The sequence below is a fragment of the Erythrolamprus reginae genome, chromosome 1, assembly GCF_031021105.1.
Source record: "Erythrolamprus reginae isolate rEryReg1 chromosome 1, rEryReg1.hap1, whole genome shotgun sequence".
NCBI classification, from domain to species: domain Eukaryota; kingdom Metazoa; phylum Chordata; class Lepidosauria; order Squamata; family Dipsadidae; genus Erythrolamprus; species Erythrolamprus reginae.
In genome coordinates, this window is record NC_091950.1 from 45724668 (window position 1) to 45745990 (window position 21323).

The following is a 21323-nucleotide window of genomic DNA, read 5'->3' on the forward strand; positions in this document are numbered from 1 at the left end:
ATATAAATTACAACAGATAGCTTCAAATTAGTTTATTTTAATTCATCTTAAAAGGTTTACTGCATTTTGTCTAATAATTTTGGTTTCCCTAGTTGCAATAACAAACATAATGCTTCTCAAGTTGTCTTTAAGGCTGTGCCTAATGAATAGGGGAATATGCGTGTTAGAAGCTTGCTAGGGTTTGTCCTTGGGCCAAATGTTAAGACTTGGCATCACTTTCTTCTTAAGAACTGTTGAGAATATGGGGCAATAATTGACTTGGTTTAAACTAGTGTTTCCCAATCCTGCTAACTTGTATCAACTGGGAATTCTGGAAATTGGAAGTCGATACGTCTAAAGTTGCCAAGATTAGGAAAGGTTGGTTTAAACAAAGATTGTAAGCTGAACCGAATAATTATTTGCCAGTATATATTTACTTATAGAACAATAAGTTCTTTTAAATGTGATTTATTCCTAATCTTTCTATAAGCTTTCTGACCCTATTTCACAATTTGAAAATATTCAACTTGCTCATTATGATTAAGAAGGATGAAATAATTATATACTGAAAAATGGGAACTTCGTTATGGCTTTATGTTTGAACTAGTTGTGGACAAACCTCAGTTGCTTTGGGAGTTTTTTGGCCAGGAATTCACTTCTACGTCTGCTCTGAATTCTGTGTTTAGATTTGGAAATGCTCCTGGACTTGTGGAGTTGACACATGCTTGATCTGTGCTTCAGGCATTCCAACTTGCATTAAATAGCCAACACTGAAGGAAAAGGTTTATGAAGGAAATAGAACAACTCCACAAATGGATACTTGGCTGCTGTTTTAAATATTTGTTCCACTGAATGACATGGAATTTTGATCTGAATTCTTGTGCACGGGGTAGCAAAGTGTAGGCCTCTGTTAGTTAAACTAGCAGAAATATGTGATGGGACATACTCAAATACTTTAAGAGGTAGAATGAACAATTACTGTATTTTTCACAGTATAAGATGCACCGGAATATAAGACGCACCTTAGTTTTAGGGGAGGAAAATTGGGAAAATAATCTGCTTACCAGGTTTTCATTTGGCTAGCGTCCTTAGTCTGGTCAGCTTCAGCACATTATTTTATTCCCTGGTTACTACTTTAAAAAAACTTTATTCAGAGAGAGTAACAATGAAAGAGCTTGCAAGCTAGTAAGAGCTGGGAACATCATTACCACCTGGAAAGAAACAGTTGGAGCAAGTGGAGCAATGGTAAAAGCCCTGCAAAGACTTAGGGCAGCAGTCCCCAAATCATGGCCCGGGGGCCGGATGTGGCCAACTGAGGCAATTTATCTGGCCCACGGCAGCCCACGAGATTTTATCAATAGATATAATAAGCTCCCAAATCTCATGTCAACTCACCGCGGTCTGCTGCTGAGCGAGGAGGCGGTACAGAGGCAAGGGGCGGGGAGGATAGGAGCGAGGTAGAGAGAGAGGGAGAGAGAAAGAGTGAGAGATACAAAGAGGGAGAGAGAAAGAGAATGAGTGAGAGAAAGAAAGAGAGAGAGAAAGAGGGAGAGATAGAGAGGAAGAGAGAAAGGGGGATAGATGGAAAGAGTGAGAGAGAGAGAAAAGAGAAAAATGAGAAAATGATGGAGAGAAAACGAGGGAGAGGAAAATGAAACAAATGAGAGAGAAGGAAGAAAAGAGAGAGGGAACAGAGAAATGGAGAGGAAGGAGGGAGGGAGGGAAGGAAGGAGAAATGGAGGGAGTTTGTTGATTTAAGTTTAAATTTACTTGTTAATAAAGAAGTATAAATTACTTTATTACTTAATTATTTAATTACTTCTTTATTTTAAATATTGTATTTGTTCCCATTTTGTTTTTTTACTTTAAATAAGATTTGTGCAGTGTGCATAGGGATTTGTTCATAGTTTTTTTTTAATAGTCTGGCCCTCCAACAGTCTGAGGGACAGTAAACTGGCCCCCTGTGTAAAAAGTTTGGGGACCCCTGACTTAGGGCTTGGAAAACATTCTTCTTCACAGAGAGTAACCATGAAAGCACTTGCAAGCCGGTAAGTGTTGTGAGTGATCTTTGTCAGCCTCAGGAAATGTGAGATTCTGAAGACAAAGAAATAGAGACCTTAGTTTATACTGGGTTACAGAGGTTAATAGATGACAGAGGAGACGAGGGCGAAAGAGATAGTGATTCAGAACAGTCCCAGGGGGCTGAAGTTACTATGGAAAGTAGTTCCTTGTGAGACAGTGATTTATCAAACAGCGAATGGTTAAATCCAAAATATAGAAAATTGTCAAAACACAGGGAAGAAGTTCAGGAAAAAGGTTGATTTTGTAGTTATCAGATCTAGGTATGGGACATATCCTTTGTGGCAGAAAAAAGGAAAAGGAAAGCTTTATATGTGAACAATTTGCCAATAAATCATGGCATGTTTTATTTAGTCTCTTGAAGGGAAAGCTTAGAATAGAAGCTGCATGGTTTTGGGGTTTTGCACAGATTCTTAGAAGTGCTGAGACTCACTCCAGTCTTCCATTTCTTTTTTTCTTTTTTGCATCCATGTTAATATGTGAATGCCTTGTTTTGAGAAGAGTAATCTTTGCCTCTAATTCAGAAAAATGCTCCACGTCCCACAGTAATACTGATGAGGTAATCAATTTCTTTTAAGAAGAACACCATTTTCCTGAATAAATCTAATTAGAAAGTGATTGATTTATTCAGGAGAATGGTGTTCATTTTCAAGTTACTGGTACTTTGGTACCTCTACTTAAGAACTTTTCTAGATAAGAACTGGGTGTTCAAGATTTTTTTGCTTCTTCGTAAGAACCATTTTCTACTTAAGAACCCGAGCCCAGAAAAATTTCCCAGGAAATTTGAGAGCAGCACGAAGGCCCGGCCAGTTTCCTGCCATTCCCCCTGGGGTTCTCTCTCTGGCGCAGTGTATGGGAGGCAGCCTCGCGCCGGGTGTATGGGAGGCGCGTGCTCCTCATTGCCTCCTCAGAGTCCCTCTTTTTTTTTTAAGCCTTAAAGTTTTGGATATTTTTGATTCCCTTCCCCTCACCTTCTTCCTTCGGCAGTGACAGTCATAATAATAATAATAATAATAATAATAATAATAATAATAATAATTTATTAGATTTGTATGCTGCCCCTCTCTGAGGACTTCCTCTTCTTCTTCCTCCTTGTCCTACCCAAATTCCGAGCTTTTATTTCTTTCCTAATGGGTTTGCACCCATTATTTGCTTTTACATTGATTCCCATGGGAAAAATTGCTTCTACTTGCAAACCTTTCTACTTAAGAACCTGGTCATGGAACGAATTAAGTTCTTAAGTAGAAGTACCACTGTATTTTAAATATGTATGTACTTCACTATGGAACACACTCCTTTTAGACATTAAAATAACCTCTGCGGCCTTTTGTTTTTCTGCTAAATCAGCTGACAAAGCATTACTTTTCATCCTCTTTTAGTGATGAAGCAACAAAAAGTTAGAGTAATTGAAAGCCTTATTGCTGTCCTCTTAGTAAAATTCTTCCCATCTGACATTCTGGTGAAAGATTAGGAACCGAAGTTAGGAAGGATGGAATGTAGCTGAATAGGAAATCTGAAAATACCTGAAGAGAAGTGACATTGGCTATTTTCCTGGACTTCCTCCTTGAGTAATTTGCACCTCAGCAACTTCTAAGATGCTGATTTCTCTTGCTTGAATGGTATAGTATAAACTCCCTTTTCCTAATGCAGGGAGCAGAACTAATGGTACAAAAATGCTCCATTGACAAATTTGAAACCAGTTTTTCAGCTTCTATCCGTAAAAGCAACTGGATTGGCCTGTAACGTTTTTCTTTCGGAGGTAACAGGATAAATCCTGTTAGACTAAGGTAATTTCACTTTGCTGAAAAACAGGATAGCTGGGACTGTGGCCTTTGGTATCTGAGGGTGGGATTGCTACATATTAGTGGTGCAGTGTTCTGATTTTAGCCATAGGAGGGTGCTAGGTTCCTGAAGGACTGTTTTCTCCATTCAGAATTAATCTGCAAAAGTCATGCAGGATTGCTGTTTGCTGTGTTCTTTAAAATAACCTAGTTTAGGAAACAATCTATCTTTCTCTCTTTAATTGGAGTGTTTTCTCTTTTTGCTTCAGTATGTGATTATGCTGTTGCATTTTTACTGGGAAAGTTATTTAATGTTCCTTTATAATTTTCTGTGGATGTTTTAGCTTGTTGTAAGCCACTGGGAATTATTGAAGATTACATAAGTCCACACAGTGAACAAAAGAATAAAACTTTTAAAATTCCCTGCGTGTTTTCTTGGGAAAACAAGATCAAACTTGTCATTAACAAAATTTCTTTCATTCCTTTACTGTTCTTTTGCTTTTTTTATTGTTGCGCAGTGCAGTACTACTTCTACTTGTAGAGGGAATGTATCACATATTTCTAGAACTTGGACTCTCTTTCTCTTTCTCTCCATAATATTTGGAATTTTGAACTGGTTGTAAAGAAATAGCTGGTATAAATGCTTACTTTTTGAAATTTAGAAGCAATAAATGCAGGCATACACAATTTAGAAAAGAGGAAAATACAGTATATATAAGCATGTATTCTGAAGCCTGAATTTTTCTCAAAAAGATGGACTCTGCTTTTTAATGTTGTATTGGTCTACCTTATAGAGAACATCACTAGTGATGTTCTCATATCTTACTAAATCCTAACACTATTTACGTTAAGCACCAATCACAAAGAAAATAGAAACACATTACTGTGTGGCTTTAAAAGTAGACTGGGTCATGTTGAGTGCCACAACATAAATATCCATTTTAATTTAACCATATGCAGATTCAACTGAGGTATGTTTGTGCTGAATGGTATTGCTTAGTAGGTGGTGTGTTAGTGGCAGGGAGACTCACATTACTGAATGCTTTCTGTGGACAAGGGGAAGGTGGGGGTGATGGCCTTTGGAATTCTCTTTCCATTCCAGATTTGTGAAATGATTCAGACAATTAGCATCATTTTACATGGTAGTAGATAGCTAGTAGGCAAGCCAAGAAAATATGGTCACCAAGGGTAAGATCTGATTAAGTAAATCTCAAGATTAAGTATTATAAGATATTTTACTTTTATGGAGGGGGTACTACTGAGTAATATTGTCCTAATCTGTTAGGTACTGTTAAACAGATATATTTCCCTTTGTGTTAATATCTCTCTTGAGATATCATTGGAGCTATTGAAACAATCTATGATTTATAAATTCCTAATTTAATGTTGGTCTTCCCAGTCTCGCAGTGTGGATAAGCAGCATGCCGTCATCAATTATGACAAGGAAAAAGATGAGCATTGGGTGAAGGATCTTGGAAGCTTAAATGGGGTAAGTGATAAACCTGAGTGCCAAAGGGTATATATGTATGTACCATATCCAGGCTTCAATTTTGTGGGTGGGCTTTTCAATTCCAGTTTACAGAAGTGGAGTGGAGTGGAACAGAATAGAATAGAATTCTTTATTGGCCTAGTGTTATTGGACACACAAGGAATTTGTCTTTGGTGCATATGCTCTCAGTGTACATAAAGAAAAATAAAATACATTCATCAAGAATTTTAAGATACAACCCTTAATGATAGTCATAGTTACTAATAAGCAATTCAAATCATACTAGGAAACAAAACAATACAAATTGTAAAGATACAAGCAACATAGTTATAGTCATAAGTGGGAAAAGATAGGTGCCAGGAAAGATGAAAAGAAGAATAGTAGCATCTGGAGTTGTAGTTAATAGGATAGGCTCTAAAAGAAAATATTTTAAATATTTTGATAAATCTTGTGAAATCTCAGGATTTATGTAGCTGCTTCTTTATTGAGCTGATGCTTAGTTTTGCCACAAGTTCAGATTAGCTGTTCATAGACTATTCTGAGATATAGTATGACTGGCTTGAATTTTTATGTTGTGTGAAAGCAATAAGTATTTAATAAACATTGTTATTCAGTGCTATCCAAATAACTCAATCTTCTGTACTTTCAGTAGATTAATATAAATTTGTACTTATAGGAAAGCTTATTGTGACTAATTTAGGTTTCTTTTTCGGCAATCTTTATCCTTTGCCAACTGGCTGAGCTGCAATTGTTTTTTAAACCAATGTGAGATGTTATAGCTTGTTCCTAAGAATGTTAAGCCATTGCCCAGTGTTAACCCTTCAAGGTAGGCATGATCAGCAAACAGGAATTATTATGTTAAAATGCACTTTAATGCAGTTTGACTATTTTTACAGAAACTGAAAGCCCTCTCTCCTTTAATATACCAGCTTACACAATCAAATCAAAATTGTTTGCATTTCTTTTTAACACTTTCTAGTTTCTCAAGACTCAGATGAATTTTCCTGTAATAGTTTGACATTTATCTCCTTTTTTGAGTCAAACTCACATTTGTACACCTAGCTTGTTTGTAACTTAGCATGATTATTAGGTCCATTGATTATGGCTTAGCATTACGTACAAACCAAGCCATTCAAGAATTTGGAGAGTTTAATTATAGCATAGTTGGAAGGTAACAGCTTGGGAATGCTTGTTATAGCAGATAAATAATATCACTGATGTATTGGATGATTTCCAATGATGAGTAAGAGTGATTTTACCTAAAAATTAAAAACTAGAAAATTTGAGGTTTGACTAAATGTGGGTATCTACCAGGAGAAATGTGCTGTTTTAGGAAAAACTACACATTGTTCTGATAACACAAGCACTACGAGATACTGCTATTAATAGGAAGCTGACACAGAATTGCTCACATGAATTTATTACTCCTTGTTAAAGAATGTGGCTGTTCAGTCTGGAGTACTGAATCTGGAGTTAGGGAAGAGATATTTTGTGAATTTGTGTACTTGAAATACAGGTATTGAATTCAGAGTAGGGTATGAGATAAATGGCTCATATGAAATGTGTTTAAATATTAACTTTGTCCTTGTTTGCGCTTTTTGCTGTTTAGGATAAACTTCAGAGTGGCAATAAGAGCAACACTAAAACTTGATTTTTTAAAAAAGACTAACTTTTACAGCTTCATTTTTATATAAAACTAGTAACATAAAATCATTATTTAGATATTTCAACAATCATTTATCTGCCTCCTTTATTGCATGTTCATTAGTGGATAGGTACAAGAGGATTATCGTTGGAATTATGCCCTTTTTGCATGAGGCAGCTAGCAGTCAAGAATAATACCATAATGGGGGAGGACTATTAAGAGCTTCAAAGTTCAGTGTGAAAAACTTTAGTGAGCAAGAGCCTCAGAGTTGAAAACACGGTTGCATTAAGCTTTTCAGGGGGGGTTTCTCCCCTTTCCTCCCCTTCACTTTGGAGAAGATTTCTTAGATTACATTAACCTTTTTTAAGGTCAGTAAGAGCTTCAGTAGTGCATTGCTTAGAGTGCAGTACTGCAAGCTACTTCTGCTGATCACCAGCTGCCAGCAGTTTGGCAGATTGAATCTCAGTAGGCTCAAGGTTTTAAGCTGTTGAACTGTTTCAACTGTTAAAACTGAGATGGGCAGTATTTTAGAACTCAGGACTATATGCTTGACTTTGACAGTAATAAAGTTTAGTTAAAATGGGGGTATGATGAGGGGTACAGTAGATGGGAAGTGATACAGAGTGGTCATAGATGTGTTGCACTCAAGGTAAGACTTTTAACAGATTTTTTTTAAAAAAAAATCCTTGCAGGTAGGACTTGTTTAGAAACATAGAAACATAGAAGTCTGACGGCAGAAAAAGACCCCATGGTCCATCTAGTCTGCCCTTATACTATTTTCTGTATTTTATCTTAGGATGGATATATGTTTATCCCAGGCATGTTTAAATTCAGTTACTGTGGATTTATCTACCACGTCTGCTGGAAGTTTGTTCCAAGGATCTACTACTCTTTCAGTAAAATAATATTTTCTCATGTTGCTTTTGATCTTTCCCCCAACTAACCTCAGATTGTGTCCCCTTGTTCTTGTGTTCACTTTCCTATTAAAAACACTTCCCTCCTGGACCTTATTTAACCCTTTAACATATTTAAATGTTTCGATCATGTCCCCCCTTTTCCTTCTGTCCTCCAGACTATACAGATTGAGTTCATTAAGTCTTTCCTGATACGTTTTATACTTAAGACCTTCCACCATTCTTGTAGTCCGTCTTTGGACCCGTTCAATTTTGTCAATATCTTTTTGTAGGTGAGGTCTCCAGAACTGAACACAGTATTCCAAATGTGGTCTCACCAGCATTCTATATAGCGGGATCATAATCTCCCTCTTCCTGCTTGTTATACCTCTAGCTATGCAGCCAAGCATCCTACTTGCTTTCCCTACTGCCTGACTGCACTGTTCACCCATTTTGAGACTGTCAGAAATCACTACGCCTAAATCCTTTTCTTTTGAAGTATTTGCTAACACAGAACTGCCAATACAATAGTCAGATTGAGGATTCCTTTTCCCCAAGTGCATTATTTTACATTTGGAAACATTAAACTGTTTCCATTGCTTTGACCATTTATCTAGTAAAGCTAAATCATTTACCATATTGCCGACGCCTCCAGGAATATCAACCCTATTGCACACTTTAGAGTCATCGGCAAATAGGCAAACCTTCCCTACCAGACCTTCCCCTATGTCACTCACAAACATATTAAAAAGAATAGGACCCAGAACAGACCCTTGTGGCACACCGCTTGTAACCTGACTCTGCTCAGAATACTCGCCATTCACAACAACCCTCTGGTGTCTATGCTTCAGCCAGCTGCAAATCCATTGAACTATCCAGGGATTAAGTCCAATCTTCACTAATTTATCTATCAGCTCTTTATGTGGAACCGTATCAAAGGCTTTGCTGAAGTCCAGGTAGGCAATATCCACGGCACCACCTTCATCCAACACCTTTGTGACATAGTCAAAGAAATCAATGAGATTAGTCTGACATGATTTGCCTTCAGTAAAGCCATGCTGATTTGGGTCCAATAAGTTATTGTTTTTTAGGTGCTGATTTATCCTCTTTTTCAGTAGAGTCTCCATCATTTTAACGACAACTGATGTCAAGCTAACTGGCCTGTAGTTACCAGCTTCTTCTCTACTGCCCTTCTTGTGGATAGGCACAACACTTGCCATTCTCCAATCCTCAGGAACATCTCCTGTTAACAAGGATTGGTTAAACAAATCAGTCAGGGGGGTAGCAATGACAGATCTGAGTTCTTTAAGAACTCTGGGGTGGATGCCATCTGGACCCATTGCCTTATTTATCTTTAATCGTTCAAGTTCTTCTAAGACATCGGCTTCTAAGATCACTGGAGCTGAATCCGTACAGTTGGAAGCAATGCTATATCCCTCTATAGTATTATTTTGTAAGGTGTCTTTTGAGAAAACTGAACAGAAGTAGCTATTGAAATGGTCAGCGATCTCCTTATTCCCATTAATGCATGTATTTTTCCCGGTACTAAGCTTCGTGATGCCGCAGTTTTTCTTCTTCTTATCACTAATATATCTGAAGAAGGTTTTATCTCCCTTCTTTAGAGATTTGGCAATTTCTTCCTCTTTTGAGGCTTTAGCAGCATATATTATCTGTTTCGCCTCCTTCTGTCTCATTTTATACACCTCCCTATCAGCTATACTTCCAGACTCTTTATACCTCCTATAGGCAGCCTTTTTTTCATTGACTATAGTCCTTACATCATTGCTAAACCATAGCGGTTTCTTCTTCCTTTTACCTTTAGTTATTTGTCTTACATACAGTCCAGTGGCTTTTAAGATGGCCTTTTTAAATACAGTCCACTGGGTGCTCGCTCCTGCCATTTTATCCCTCCCCTTTAATTCATTATCTAAATATTCCCCCATTGCATTAAAATTTGTTTTTCTGAAATCCAATACTTTGGTTGCATTATAGGATTGCTCACAATGAGTTTTTACATCAAACCACAAACATAGATGGTCACTGCAACCTAAATTTTCTCCCACCTTGACATCTGAAACCCAATTCCCATTTGTAAAAACTAAATCTAGAATATTCTCCCCTCTAGTTGGTGTCTTAACCAGCTGTGCCAGAGCTGCTCCTGTAAAGGCCTCTACTATATTCTTACTTTTGCATGTAAGGGCACTGGGGATATTCCAGTCAACATCAGGCATGTTGAAATCACCCATAACCACAATATCTCCCTTTACTGCCATTTGGGTAATTTCATCCACCATCTTGTTGTCATATTCCTCAGATTGCCCTGGAGGCCTATAGATCACCCCAATTCTAATGACAGAACCGTCTTTATTTTGCATGCAAATCCAGAGGGTCTCTAGATCTTGACATGTATTTTGAATAAGTGTTGTTTTTAGAGTTTCTTTAACATAAATGGCTACTCCACCTCCCCTTCTCTCTATTCTATCCTTCCTATACAGTGTATATCCTGGTATGGATATTTCCCATTCATTAGAATCCTTAAACCATGTCTCAGTTATGGCAACCAGGTCCAAATTATCTCTAGATATTATGGCCATTAATTCACAGAGCTTGTTGCTCAAGCTTCGAGCATTCGTACACATTACACGAAGAACATTATTTTCATTATTAGTTTGCCCCTTATCATCAACAACTACATCTATTTTATTTGCAGCTCCCTTTTCATAAGCTTCCAAAAACTGCTTTATCCTCATTGGTCGGGGACAGAAATCACCCACATCAGTTACATCTCTGTCCCCTTTACCTAGTTTAAATGCCTGTCCAAAAAAGTTCTGAATTCCTCACCGAGTACCTGGGTACCTCTGTATGATGGATGCAAACCATCCCTCTTAAACAACTCCCTATTAGACCACCTACTGACATCATGACTTACATAGCCAAAACCTTCAGCTTTACACCACTGCTTTAACCACACATTAAACTCTATGATACACGTTGTTTTATCCTCTTGGCCACAAACCGGTAACACCTCTGAGAAAGTCACTGAATCTGCTATTTTACCCAGCTCCACACTTAGACATTGAAAATCTCTTTTTACTACATTGACATTTCTCTGGGACAAATCATTTGTGCCAAGATGCACCACCACATCAATGTTATTACCTTTACTCACAGCCTTGACAATGTTTGTAATCCTCCTCATGTCCCTGCTGGCAGTGGCCCCTGGGAGACACCTCAGCACCTTCACCACGTCCACGTTTATTTATAACTACTGTATTTTTCTGAGTATAAGACACACCTCACCCCCCTCAAAGAGGCATAAATATCAGTGCATTTTATACACTGAATATAGCCATTTTTGGCCTCCTGAAGCCCTGTCCCTCTTCCTGAGTCCTATGGGATTAGGTCAAATAAATTCAAATTCCCATTTTTGCAAAAGATGGGCCCGTTTTTCACAAAAATGGGATGGGCAGAGGGTTGGGGAGGTCTGTAGTGTGCTCCTGGGGGTGAGGGAAGGCAAAAACATCCCCTTTTTGTGAAAAAATGGGAGAAAAATGGGCCCTTTTTTGCAAAAATGAGAGCATTTTTGTAGTCCCCCAGGCCCCAGGAGCTTTCTGCAGGCCTCCCAAACCCTCTGCCCACCCCATTTTTGCAAAAAATGGGTGAAAAACGGGGTGCACAGAAGGCTTTGGAGGTTTGCAGAGTGCTACTGGGGCCGGGAGGACAAAACCTTTCCCCCCCTTTATTAACTCTTTGAAATCTTGGTGCATTTTATACATAGGTGTGTATTATAGTCCGAAAAATAAGGTTTTTGTGCCACTCATCTCACAAACCAAAGCTGAGCAGCTTTTTATTTTCTGAATAAAATTAAACTTTTTAAAAAAGTAATGTTTATTACTTGTTTTTAATATGTTTATTACTTGTTTTTAATATGTTTCCTCTCTAAAAGTGGAAAGAAACCGTGTCATCAGTTTTTAGCAATTGTGGACACAGAGGGAGTCAATTAAAAAAACACCGCATGTCGCCTGGAGTAACATGTTACCTTACTTCATGGGAGAAATCTTTGGTCAAATGCAATTCTGCATGAAGACAGTTCTTCCTATCAACGACTATTTCAGCTTCAACCACAACAACACACGAGCACACAACAGATACAAACTTAAAGTAAACTGCTCTAAACTTGACTGCAGGAAATATGATTTTAGTAACCGAGTTGTTGATGCATGGAACTCACTACCAGACTCTGTAGTATCATCATTTAACCCCCAAAACTTTATCCTTAGACTATCCACTGTTGACCGATTCCTAAGAGGTCAATAAGGGGCATGCATAAGTGCACCAGAGTGCCTTCCATCCCCTGTCCTAATGTTTCTCTTTTACTAGTATTATGTATATAAATATTATATCTTTGTATATCACCAATACGTACATGACAAAACAGACAGACAGACAGACAGACAGACAGACAGACAGACAGACAGACAGACAGACAGACAGACAAACACATTTATCTTACTTAAGTCTCTCTGGCTTTGAGATATACCATGACATGCAGTATCTACTTCTTGCAATTGTTTTGGAATAAATTTAAGAACTTTCAGTATTTCAGTAATGGTTAAGGAAGAGATGCTTGGTCCAAATGGATTAAGACAAGTAGCTGTTCCTTTCTGGGACTCTCTTTGCTGTCTTCATTATCTGGATATTTCTAACCAGCCTGTTATAAATTTGTATCTGTTATAAAGACCTTTTATGACCTTTAAATGCTTTTAAAAATATAGGTTAAGTTTGTGAAGTTGGTTCCTTTGAAGTTTTAGAAGGCTTGCTGTTTAGCCCAGAAAATGCAATAAGGGATTTTTTATGGTTTGTAAAAATAATATTGTGGTATTACTTCAGTTGCTCTGTCAAACTGGTTTGTATGGTTAACAAAAAGCAATTGCCTGTTTTTGTTTGGTTTTTTTAAAAATGCAGTTGATCAGTGTATTTTGCAGAAGCTGTTTTCAGTAACAGAAGAAAGGGGCTGTTCAACCAAGCACCAAATGATGGGGTATTGTATGTGGGAAGGAAGGAAGTACCAGTTGATCTGCAGAGGATAGACAGAGATTTTGTAAACCTAAAGACAGTTTCCTCTAAACTTCTTCACACTGACGCCCTCTTCCTCACATGTCACTTGAATGATATTTTTTTGTGTTTTAATTTCCACAGACCTTTGTGAATGACATACGAATCCCTGATCAGAAGTACATCACGCTAAAACTGAATGATGTGATTCGTTTCGGCTATGATATCCTTTTGGCTGTGTCATAGAAGCACAAGTGCACATATCGTCAAGGTTCAGGATTTATTATTTTAAGAAAAATACTGTCTTATTTTTTAATAAATTGGATTATATGAATTACAATTTTCTTGGAAGATCACCAGCACGAGCTCAAGAAAATCTATGCTCTTTTGTTGCTGTCATTCTGAGAGTTAGACCGGTATCAAATTAGAACTGGGGAGATCCAGGCTTATGTCCCACTCAGCCATGAACTGTAGGTTATCTTGGGTTATTTCTCAACATAAAAATTGTTGAGAGGATGGGACCCTGGATTTCCCTATGGCAGATTTGAATGGTCTCATTCAATGGCAGCGTTTATACTTCATGCAAAGTTACCTATGATTTGTTTGATGTTAACATATAGGTATTCCTCACAACTATGGTAATTGGATCAGCATTTATGTCACTAAGTGATGCAATTGTAAAGTGTGATGTCATGTACTGATTGCTGTAGTCAAACAAGGATTGCAAAGGTTATTAAGCAAGGACCTCAAATGACTGTGGCTTCAGACTTCCTGTTAACTTCCTATTAACTTTGTTGTGGGAAGCCAGCAGAGAAGTTTGCAAATCATGAGTGTGGTTGCAGGGATGCTTTAGTGGCTGAAATTTCAAGGACCATTCATAAGTACCACTTATTTGAATGGTCACTGAACAAGTGGTTTTTAATGAGATCCACCTGTATTATGTAAATGGAACTCTTAACAAAAAAGAAGCAGCTTATTAATACTTGTTTCATTGAGCATTCAACAAAGGAGTTTGAGGAACTTATCTTTGCTCTGGGCTTTTTTTTTTTTGGCAAAACTGAAAATGGATTCAGTTTTGATCTTGATGAAACAGCTGCTTCTTATTAGCTCCAGTGTAAGAATTTTCCTGTTGAAAGATTTTGATGGATCTTCTCTTGGCAGTAACAATATTATGTTTTTCTATGTTTATATCTTCTAAATAAGAATTGCAATCTATAACATTTTACTTGCCATTGGTTATGAAATGAAGATGTGCTCACACTTGATTCTTTTTGGAAAGATTTGCAAACTGTATCTTTGGTATTAAATCAGTATAGTCAATGCTAGTTCCGATGAACAAATAGTCTGATGTGGATAAAGAATGCAGTGTGTTTGTGAGTGCAAGCTTTATGAGGTTGGAAACTTTATCCTTCTACTTTTCGGTTTATTTCTAAAATGTGTCTTCAAAATGCAATACATACATTTTCCCACCTGTTATTGGGAGATCACATTAGTTTGTAAGTGGAGTATGCCACCCCGAGTCTCCGGAGAGGGGCGGCATACAAATCCACTTAATAATAATAATAATAATAATAATAATAATAATAATAATAATAATATTGCCAAATGCTGCTACTCTTAAGATGCAAGTTGGTCTGGAGAACAATAACTGGGCCAGTTTACTCCACCACTGGCATTTTAAGAATATTTGAAAACATTTTTATGTGATTACTCTTCGTTATGCATATTTATTATTTTCTCTTTCCCACGCCACTTTCTGAAATAAAATTTGTCCTCTATCCCTCTTTATATATTTCTTTGCTTCCAAGTTTAAGATGCCTCAGACCATAGGAGATTAATCCATCTCTTTTTATGTTGGTATTGAGAAGAGATTTGGGGTGTGCAGAATGTGTCTTATTCAGTTACAGAACAGCTTGTTCCCAGGTTAAATAGCTTGACACTTGCAGTTTCATTCTCATCACAGCTTGCCCATCAGTCTTCTCTCAATGAGCAATCTGGATGCAAAAATCAAGTCAGGGCTTAAATTCCTCTTCTCCACCTTCGGGATTGGGCGGCATAGAAGTCGAATAAATAAATAATAAATAAATAATCAACAACTTCCAGAAATATGCTTGTGATCTATACCATTTTTCAATTTTGAGTTTTTCTCCTCTTGCTTTGTTGAGTTTTTAGTATTGTGTTTTAGTGTGCAAGGCCAGGCATGGCTGTCCTATATTCTTTTCCTGTCAAGGATCCATTTCCCCCCCAAAGCTAGATTAAGGCATGGTTTACATTTTGATAGCTCTTGGCATCAGACATAGTATTGTCTGACATTTGTGTGTGTGTGTTAGAGAAAGAAGGGAGGAGAGAAAACTGGAGAGTTTTGCTGAAATAGCATCACTGAAAACAAAGTGATATGCTTCCACAATTCAGCTCAATTTATTCCTGCCTTTTCTACTGAATTATCAGCATAAAGAAACAAAAAAGAGAAACCCCCCTTCTCTCTTGACTCTTTATAGATTACTCAATTTTTACAGTCCCTGAGTCAACAAAATCCCCATACGCACATCTGTCCAATGTAGCCATCAAGCAGATTTCTGCAACTGTGCCAAAATATGGCTTGTCCTTGTTTTGTTACTGTTTTCTTTAAAGTAACATGAACAATCTTGTCTTGATTTTTCTGGCACTCTTAATTTCCTCCTGTTCCCCGCCCTTTTGAGAAAATGCAAGCCAACTGTGTTCTGGAACTGTGACATGAGCCAGTGCAAATCTTACTTTTGTCTTTTTTCATTACAATTACTTTTTTTTCCTGTGGGGATGTCCCACATGTTGAATGTTTGTAGTTAGGAATAAAAAGCTTGGGTAGTGTGCAATTCATACTAGGGTTTCAAGATTGGAAATGGATCCAAATGAGGTATTGCTTGTGGCTGTTTGCTATTTTTGTTGGGGGATGAGCAAGTTGTGGCAATCTGTTGTCCCTTGATTAGCAGTTTCTTTCTTTTTTAATATTTTTTTATTGGTTTATTTACTAAATTAACAACAAACAAAAAATACTTAAAAGAAAACGTGCCCAACACCAATAAAAACCCACCACCATTTAGGGGGTTATATTATTTACAATGAGTTTCAATTTCTTCCTTAGCTCCGGTTTACATTTCTTTACATACAAAAAGTGATTGGAATTTATTTTTCACATTGTTGTCATAAATTCTACTTAAGATATAATTTTTCACCTTATTCCATCATGCCATCAGCTTCTCCAATTTATTTTCATCAAAGTTATTTAATCTTATTTCCATAATTTCGAAGTGAATGTGGTCCACCATGTACCAGTACCAATTCTGGATTGTCCATTTATTGCTATCTTTCCACCCTAATACCACCACTACTGCTTGAGCGCTTTCCAAAGCTGCTGTTTCGATTTCTTTAAATTCTCGTAATTCCCCATATTTAACTAGTATTGTTAATTCTTTTGTAAATATCCAATTAATGTTTAGCATATTATTTATTTCATTCTGTACTTCCTTCCAAAATTTTTGAATTTCAACACATTCCCAGAGCATCTTGATTAGCAGTTTCATTTGCGTGATGCTGCTGGCTGAGCAACGATTATTATTATCATTATTATTTTTATTGATTGATTGATTTGATTTGATTTGTATGCCGCCCCTCTCCGAGGACTCGGAGCGGCTCACAACAAGAAAAAAACAGTACAAATCCAATATTTAAAAAAACAGTTTAAAACCTTTAACATAACAATAATCATACATCTCATGCAAACCATACATAAAGTGGAATGATCCTTTCCTTTCCCACCACTCCATGTACATTCTGATCAAAGTTTGCTGGAAGAGGATGATCATGTTAAGATAGATGGAGATTAGAGATGCAATAGTGGCATTCCTTTGCTTGAACATAATTATGGTAGTTACTTCAGTTACAAAAATTATAGAGGTAAGTTAAATAGTCAAGCTTCAAGAATACATAAGGAGCAGCTTTATTTGAATAACAGTTTCAGTTAAGTAAGCTAACTGATTTTGTTAGTTGCTTGAAGGAGATTTCCAGGTCTCCAAATGCATTGCTACAAGGTTTTGAATAGAAGATCAGAACAGAACAGAATTAAATATTTGTCATTAAATGTACACTAATCAGCCTACATTAAAATGAAATTTCGTTGCATTCAGATCTCAAAAGAGAACTATTATGCATGTACACACATGCCTACACATATATGGCACAGAGAGACATCACAGTGTATGTCCCAAAGGTACTTTTTCCCAGAGGCAACTGGGCTTTCTGGTTTTTCTTTGAAGACGTTTCTCTTCTCTTCCAAGAAGCTTCTCCAGCTCTGACTGGATGGTGGGGAAGTTGGAGGTGAAGAAGCTTCTTGGATGAGAAGTGACATGGCTTCAAAGAAAAACCAGAAAGTTCAGTTATCTCTTGAAAAAAAAGCACTTTTGGGACAACTATGACCTGGATAAATGATAATCTCCATCAACAATCACAATCTATGATGTTTCTGTGAGATCTTCCAGAAAACGCCCAATAATTGTCGAACTCTGCCTCCTTTCCTTCAAATGCTGCAGTGCCTCTATGGAGATAGAACCTTATAACCAAAGACTGGTTTTTATAGGGAAGATCCACCCTCCTAGAAAGAAATACAGTGGTACCTCTACTTAAGAATGCCTCTACTTAAGAAGTTTTCTAGATAAGAACCAGGTGTTCAAGATTTTTTTGCCTCTTCTCAAGAATTATTTTCTGCTTAAGAATCCGAGCTGGGAAAAAATTCCCAGGAAATTTGAGAGCGGCACGAAGGCCTGGCCAATTCCCTGCCATTCCCCCTTTAATCCTGGCCATCTGGGCTGCCAGAGAAGCCTTTTGGTGATGCTTAAGGAGGCTTTGTCAGTCCAGAGCGAATAAAGCATTTTCCTTTCTAGGCGCTTGGACAGGGAATAAACCTCTGCCAGCGCCCAGAGAAAAGAAACTCCCCCTTCGCTTTGGGCAGCCAAGGGGTCACCACAGCGAAGGAAAGGTGCTAGCTACAAAGCGAGTGAGCGAGAAGAGAGGGGAGCCCTTCAGCATGGGCAGGTAGCAGCAGCAGCCAGTGTATGGGAGGCAGTGTATGGGAGGCAGCCTCACGCCGGGTGTGTTGGAGGCGCGTGCTCCTTCTTGCCGCCTCAGAGTCCCTCTTTTTTTTTTAAAGCCTTAAACTTTTGGATTTTTTTGATTCCCCTCACTTCACCTTCTTCCTTCGGCAGCGATTCTCCTTTTCTTTCTTCTCCTCCTTCTACTCCCACCCAAATTCTGAGCTTTTATTTCTTTCCTAACAGGTTTGCATGCATTATTTGCTTTTACATTGATTCCTATGGGGAAAATTGCTTCTACTTAATAACATTTCTACTTAAGAACCTGATCATGGAACTAAGTTCTTAAGTAGAGGTACTACTGTACTTTGGTTCTTGAACGCTGCAGAGCACAGGACAGAGTTCTTGCCAGGAGCTGTCATCGAGCAGAGATTGAATAAGGAGATGCTCTCTGTGCAGTGCAGACACCGAACTTAGCAGCAGCATTTGCTCACCAGCTGTGCAGCAGAGAAAACATGACACTTTTGAAGAATTAAGCCACTATTTTGGGCAGCATCCAACACTCTCCCTGCTTGTTAGAGCAGGCAGGCACCTCGGTGCATTAATATTTCTTTTCTGCTGGGAAATCGTGAGCAATGAAGGAAAGAATAAAGCTGCACCTGATTTAACCTGTGAAAGGAATGATAAATGTCCGTGATAGGCATGGCAAATCTGAGAAATATTTCCATTGTTTAGCAGGAATCATTCCATCTGTGAACTAAGCCAAGGCAAAGTTTCTAAAAGCGGTTGTGTTTATTAATCAAATTTAAAAATTGCCCATCTCAATATCTGATTGACTCAGGGCAGTTTTAATTTAGTTTTAATTGGCATCTCTTTTCCCAAGAAAGTGTTGCTTTACAGCAGCCTAAAGAAATGATTATTCTTTGAGTGGAGTGATGAAGGCAGGGGGGGGGGGTTAATTTTAATTTAGACAAGTATTTATGGCACAATACATAAAAGTTTGGGAATTGCCATGTGATGGTGATGATGTTGGTCAGGGACTGCATATTGCAGCTGGAGTTCTCCTGTTGATGTGCCCACCTTACTATCAGTCATTGTTGGAATTTGATAGGCGTGTTACTGTCCTCTGTGTCAGTGGGACATACGCTAGTATGTTTGCAACCTTTCTGGGATGTGTAAGTTGTCCCTTTTTGCTATTGTAAAAAATGACCCCTTGATAATGAACAATTCTCCATAAGAGTCCATTAATGAACCATATTGCAAATATATACCCAAACTGATACAGTCATTGAGGGATTCCTGAGTTCCTTTGGTCACTTAATATGTAATGTAGTATGATGAATAGTTGTAAGAAAAAGTAGGGAAAACAAGGAAAGGCGTGATACTGTATCCGTATCATCAATCTCATTTGGTGATGATTCACTCATTCTTTCCTGTTGGAATATCTGATAGCTTGGGCTTCCCTATCGGGAAGATTTTAAATTCAGTGAATGTTTAGAAAAGTCATGATTGTTCCTCTATTATTATTAGAATTAATATTTTCATTCTAAGCAAAGGAAAGTGCTTATAAGGAACACTTTATTGCACAACAAAAATGACCTTTAAATAGATTAGATTAGATTAGATTAGATTAGATTTATTGGATTTATTAGTAGATGTGTCTTACAAGATTTGCAATAATGCCAGAGAGCTAAATTCTCTTTTATGATGCCCAGGTATCTGTTTTACCTTCTCAAATGCTGATCAAAGGTGAAATGCTCCCAGTTCGCTTGTGCCCGTCGGTCGCCGGAGAGCCAGTTGCGAAGGCAATGCGAGGCTCTGCCCACCTGCTTGGATGTCAACATTTGGGTTCTTTTACCCTCTGCACATGCACAGAATGCTTTGTGCATGCGCAGAAGATAAAAGAACCCAAATGGCGGCATCTGGTGGATGGCCAGAGCCTCTCACTACCTTTGTGACCAGCTCTCTGACAACTGACAGGCACAAGAGAACTGGGAGCATTTCACTCCTGATGCTGATCAATGAATCAGCATTACTGCATGCACCATATGTTAACTCTTTAATAACTGCTTTATTCTGGTCCTTCCTTCCTCTCTTGCTTTCCCTCTTTTTTTTAAATAACCTATGCAAAAGGTGGCAAAAATAAAATAAGTGTGGTGGCACTGATGCATAGTTTTTCCAGTTCTTTTGAGTTTACCTTTATACCCTAGCCTTCTCCCAACATTGTAGTCCTAAAATGTTTGGAAAGCTTGTGGTGAAATGTTGCCTACCTCTGTTTAAAATAATGCATCCAAAATCGGTTTTGTTTGTTTGTTTGAATGATAGATTGCTTGAAAGTTACTGTTAACATATGTCTGAGTTCTGCTGAAGCTGCATTTTTCCTTAATACTTTTTCTACATGCAAACATGTATGTCCTAGAACACATCCAGCACAAGCTTCCAGAAGAAGTGCTAAAAGTAAGTACAGTATTTATGTTCTTTTTTAAGTGGCAAAGTAAAGAAAAATAAAATACTTAAGGTATATGTCTTAGTGGTGAATTCTGCTGAGAATTTAACTGACCAGCATTAGTGCTACTACACTTATTTTATTTTTGCCAACTTTTACATAAGTTCTTAAAAAAAGAGGGGAAGTAAGAGAGGAAGGAAGGACCAGAATTCTTAGGACTGTAGTCCTAAATAGAGTGAAAGCTCAGTATAGATTTTATATACAGTGATACCTCATCTTACAAACTTAATTGGTTCCGGGACGAGGTACTTAAGGTGAAAAATTTGTAAGACGAAACAATGTTTCCCATGGGAATCAATGGAAAAACGATTAATGCGTGCAAGGCCAAAATTCACCCCTTTTGCCAGCCGAAGCGCCCGTTTTTGCGCTGCTGGGATTCCCCTGAGGCTCCCCTCCATGGGAAACCCCACCTCTGGACTTCTGTGTTTTTGCGATGCTGCAGGGGAATCCCAGCATTGCAAAAACGAGCACTTCATTGGCAACGGAAGTCTTTGAGGTGGGGTTTCCCAGCGAAGGGAGCATCAGTGAAATCACAGCATCACAAAAACACTGAAGTCCTTGAAACCCCACCTCCGGACCTCTGTGTTTTTGCGATGCTGCGATTTCACTGATGCTCCCCTCCCTGGGAAACCCCACCTCCGGACAAAAACAGGTGCTTCGCTGGCAACGGAAGTCCGGAGGTGGGGCATCCCAGTGGTGGCGGCGGGTTTGTAAGGTGAAAATAGTTTGTAAGAAGAGGCAAAAAAATCTTAAACCCCGGGTTTGTATCTCGAAAAGTTTGTATGACGAGGCGTTTGTAAGACGAGGTATCACTGTATAAAAATGTTAACTCA

At 38.0% G+C, this 21323-nt stretch overlaps 1 protein-coding gene across 10 annotated transcripts in view; it reads left to right on the forward strand.

The window, feature by feature from the left end:
• CEP170B (centrosomal protein 170B) overlaps positions 1-21323 on the forward strand; it is a 100898-nt gene that overhangs the window by 10536 nt on the left and 69039 nt on the right. For all 10 annotated transcript variants that reach the window (XM_070751418.1, XM_070751448.1, XM_070751428.1 and 7 more), the window contains exons 3-5: positions 5239-5328; positions 13066-13144; positions 20383-20441. In XM_070751418.1, coding sequence (XP_070607519.1) covers positions 5239-5328; positions 13066-13144; positions 20383-20441 — 228 coding nt within the window. The remainder of the gene's footprint in view (positions 1-5238; positions 5329-13065; positions 13145-20382; positions 20442-21323) is intronic.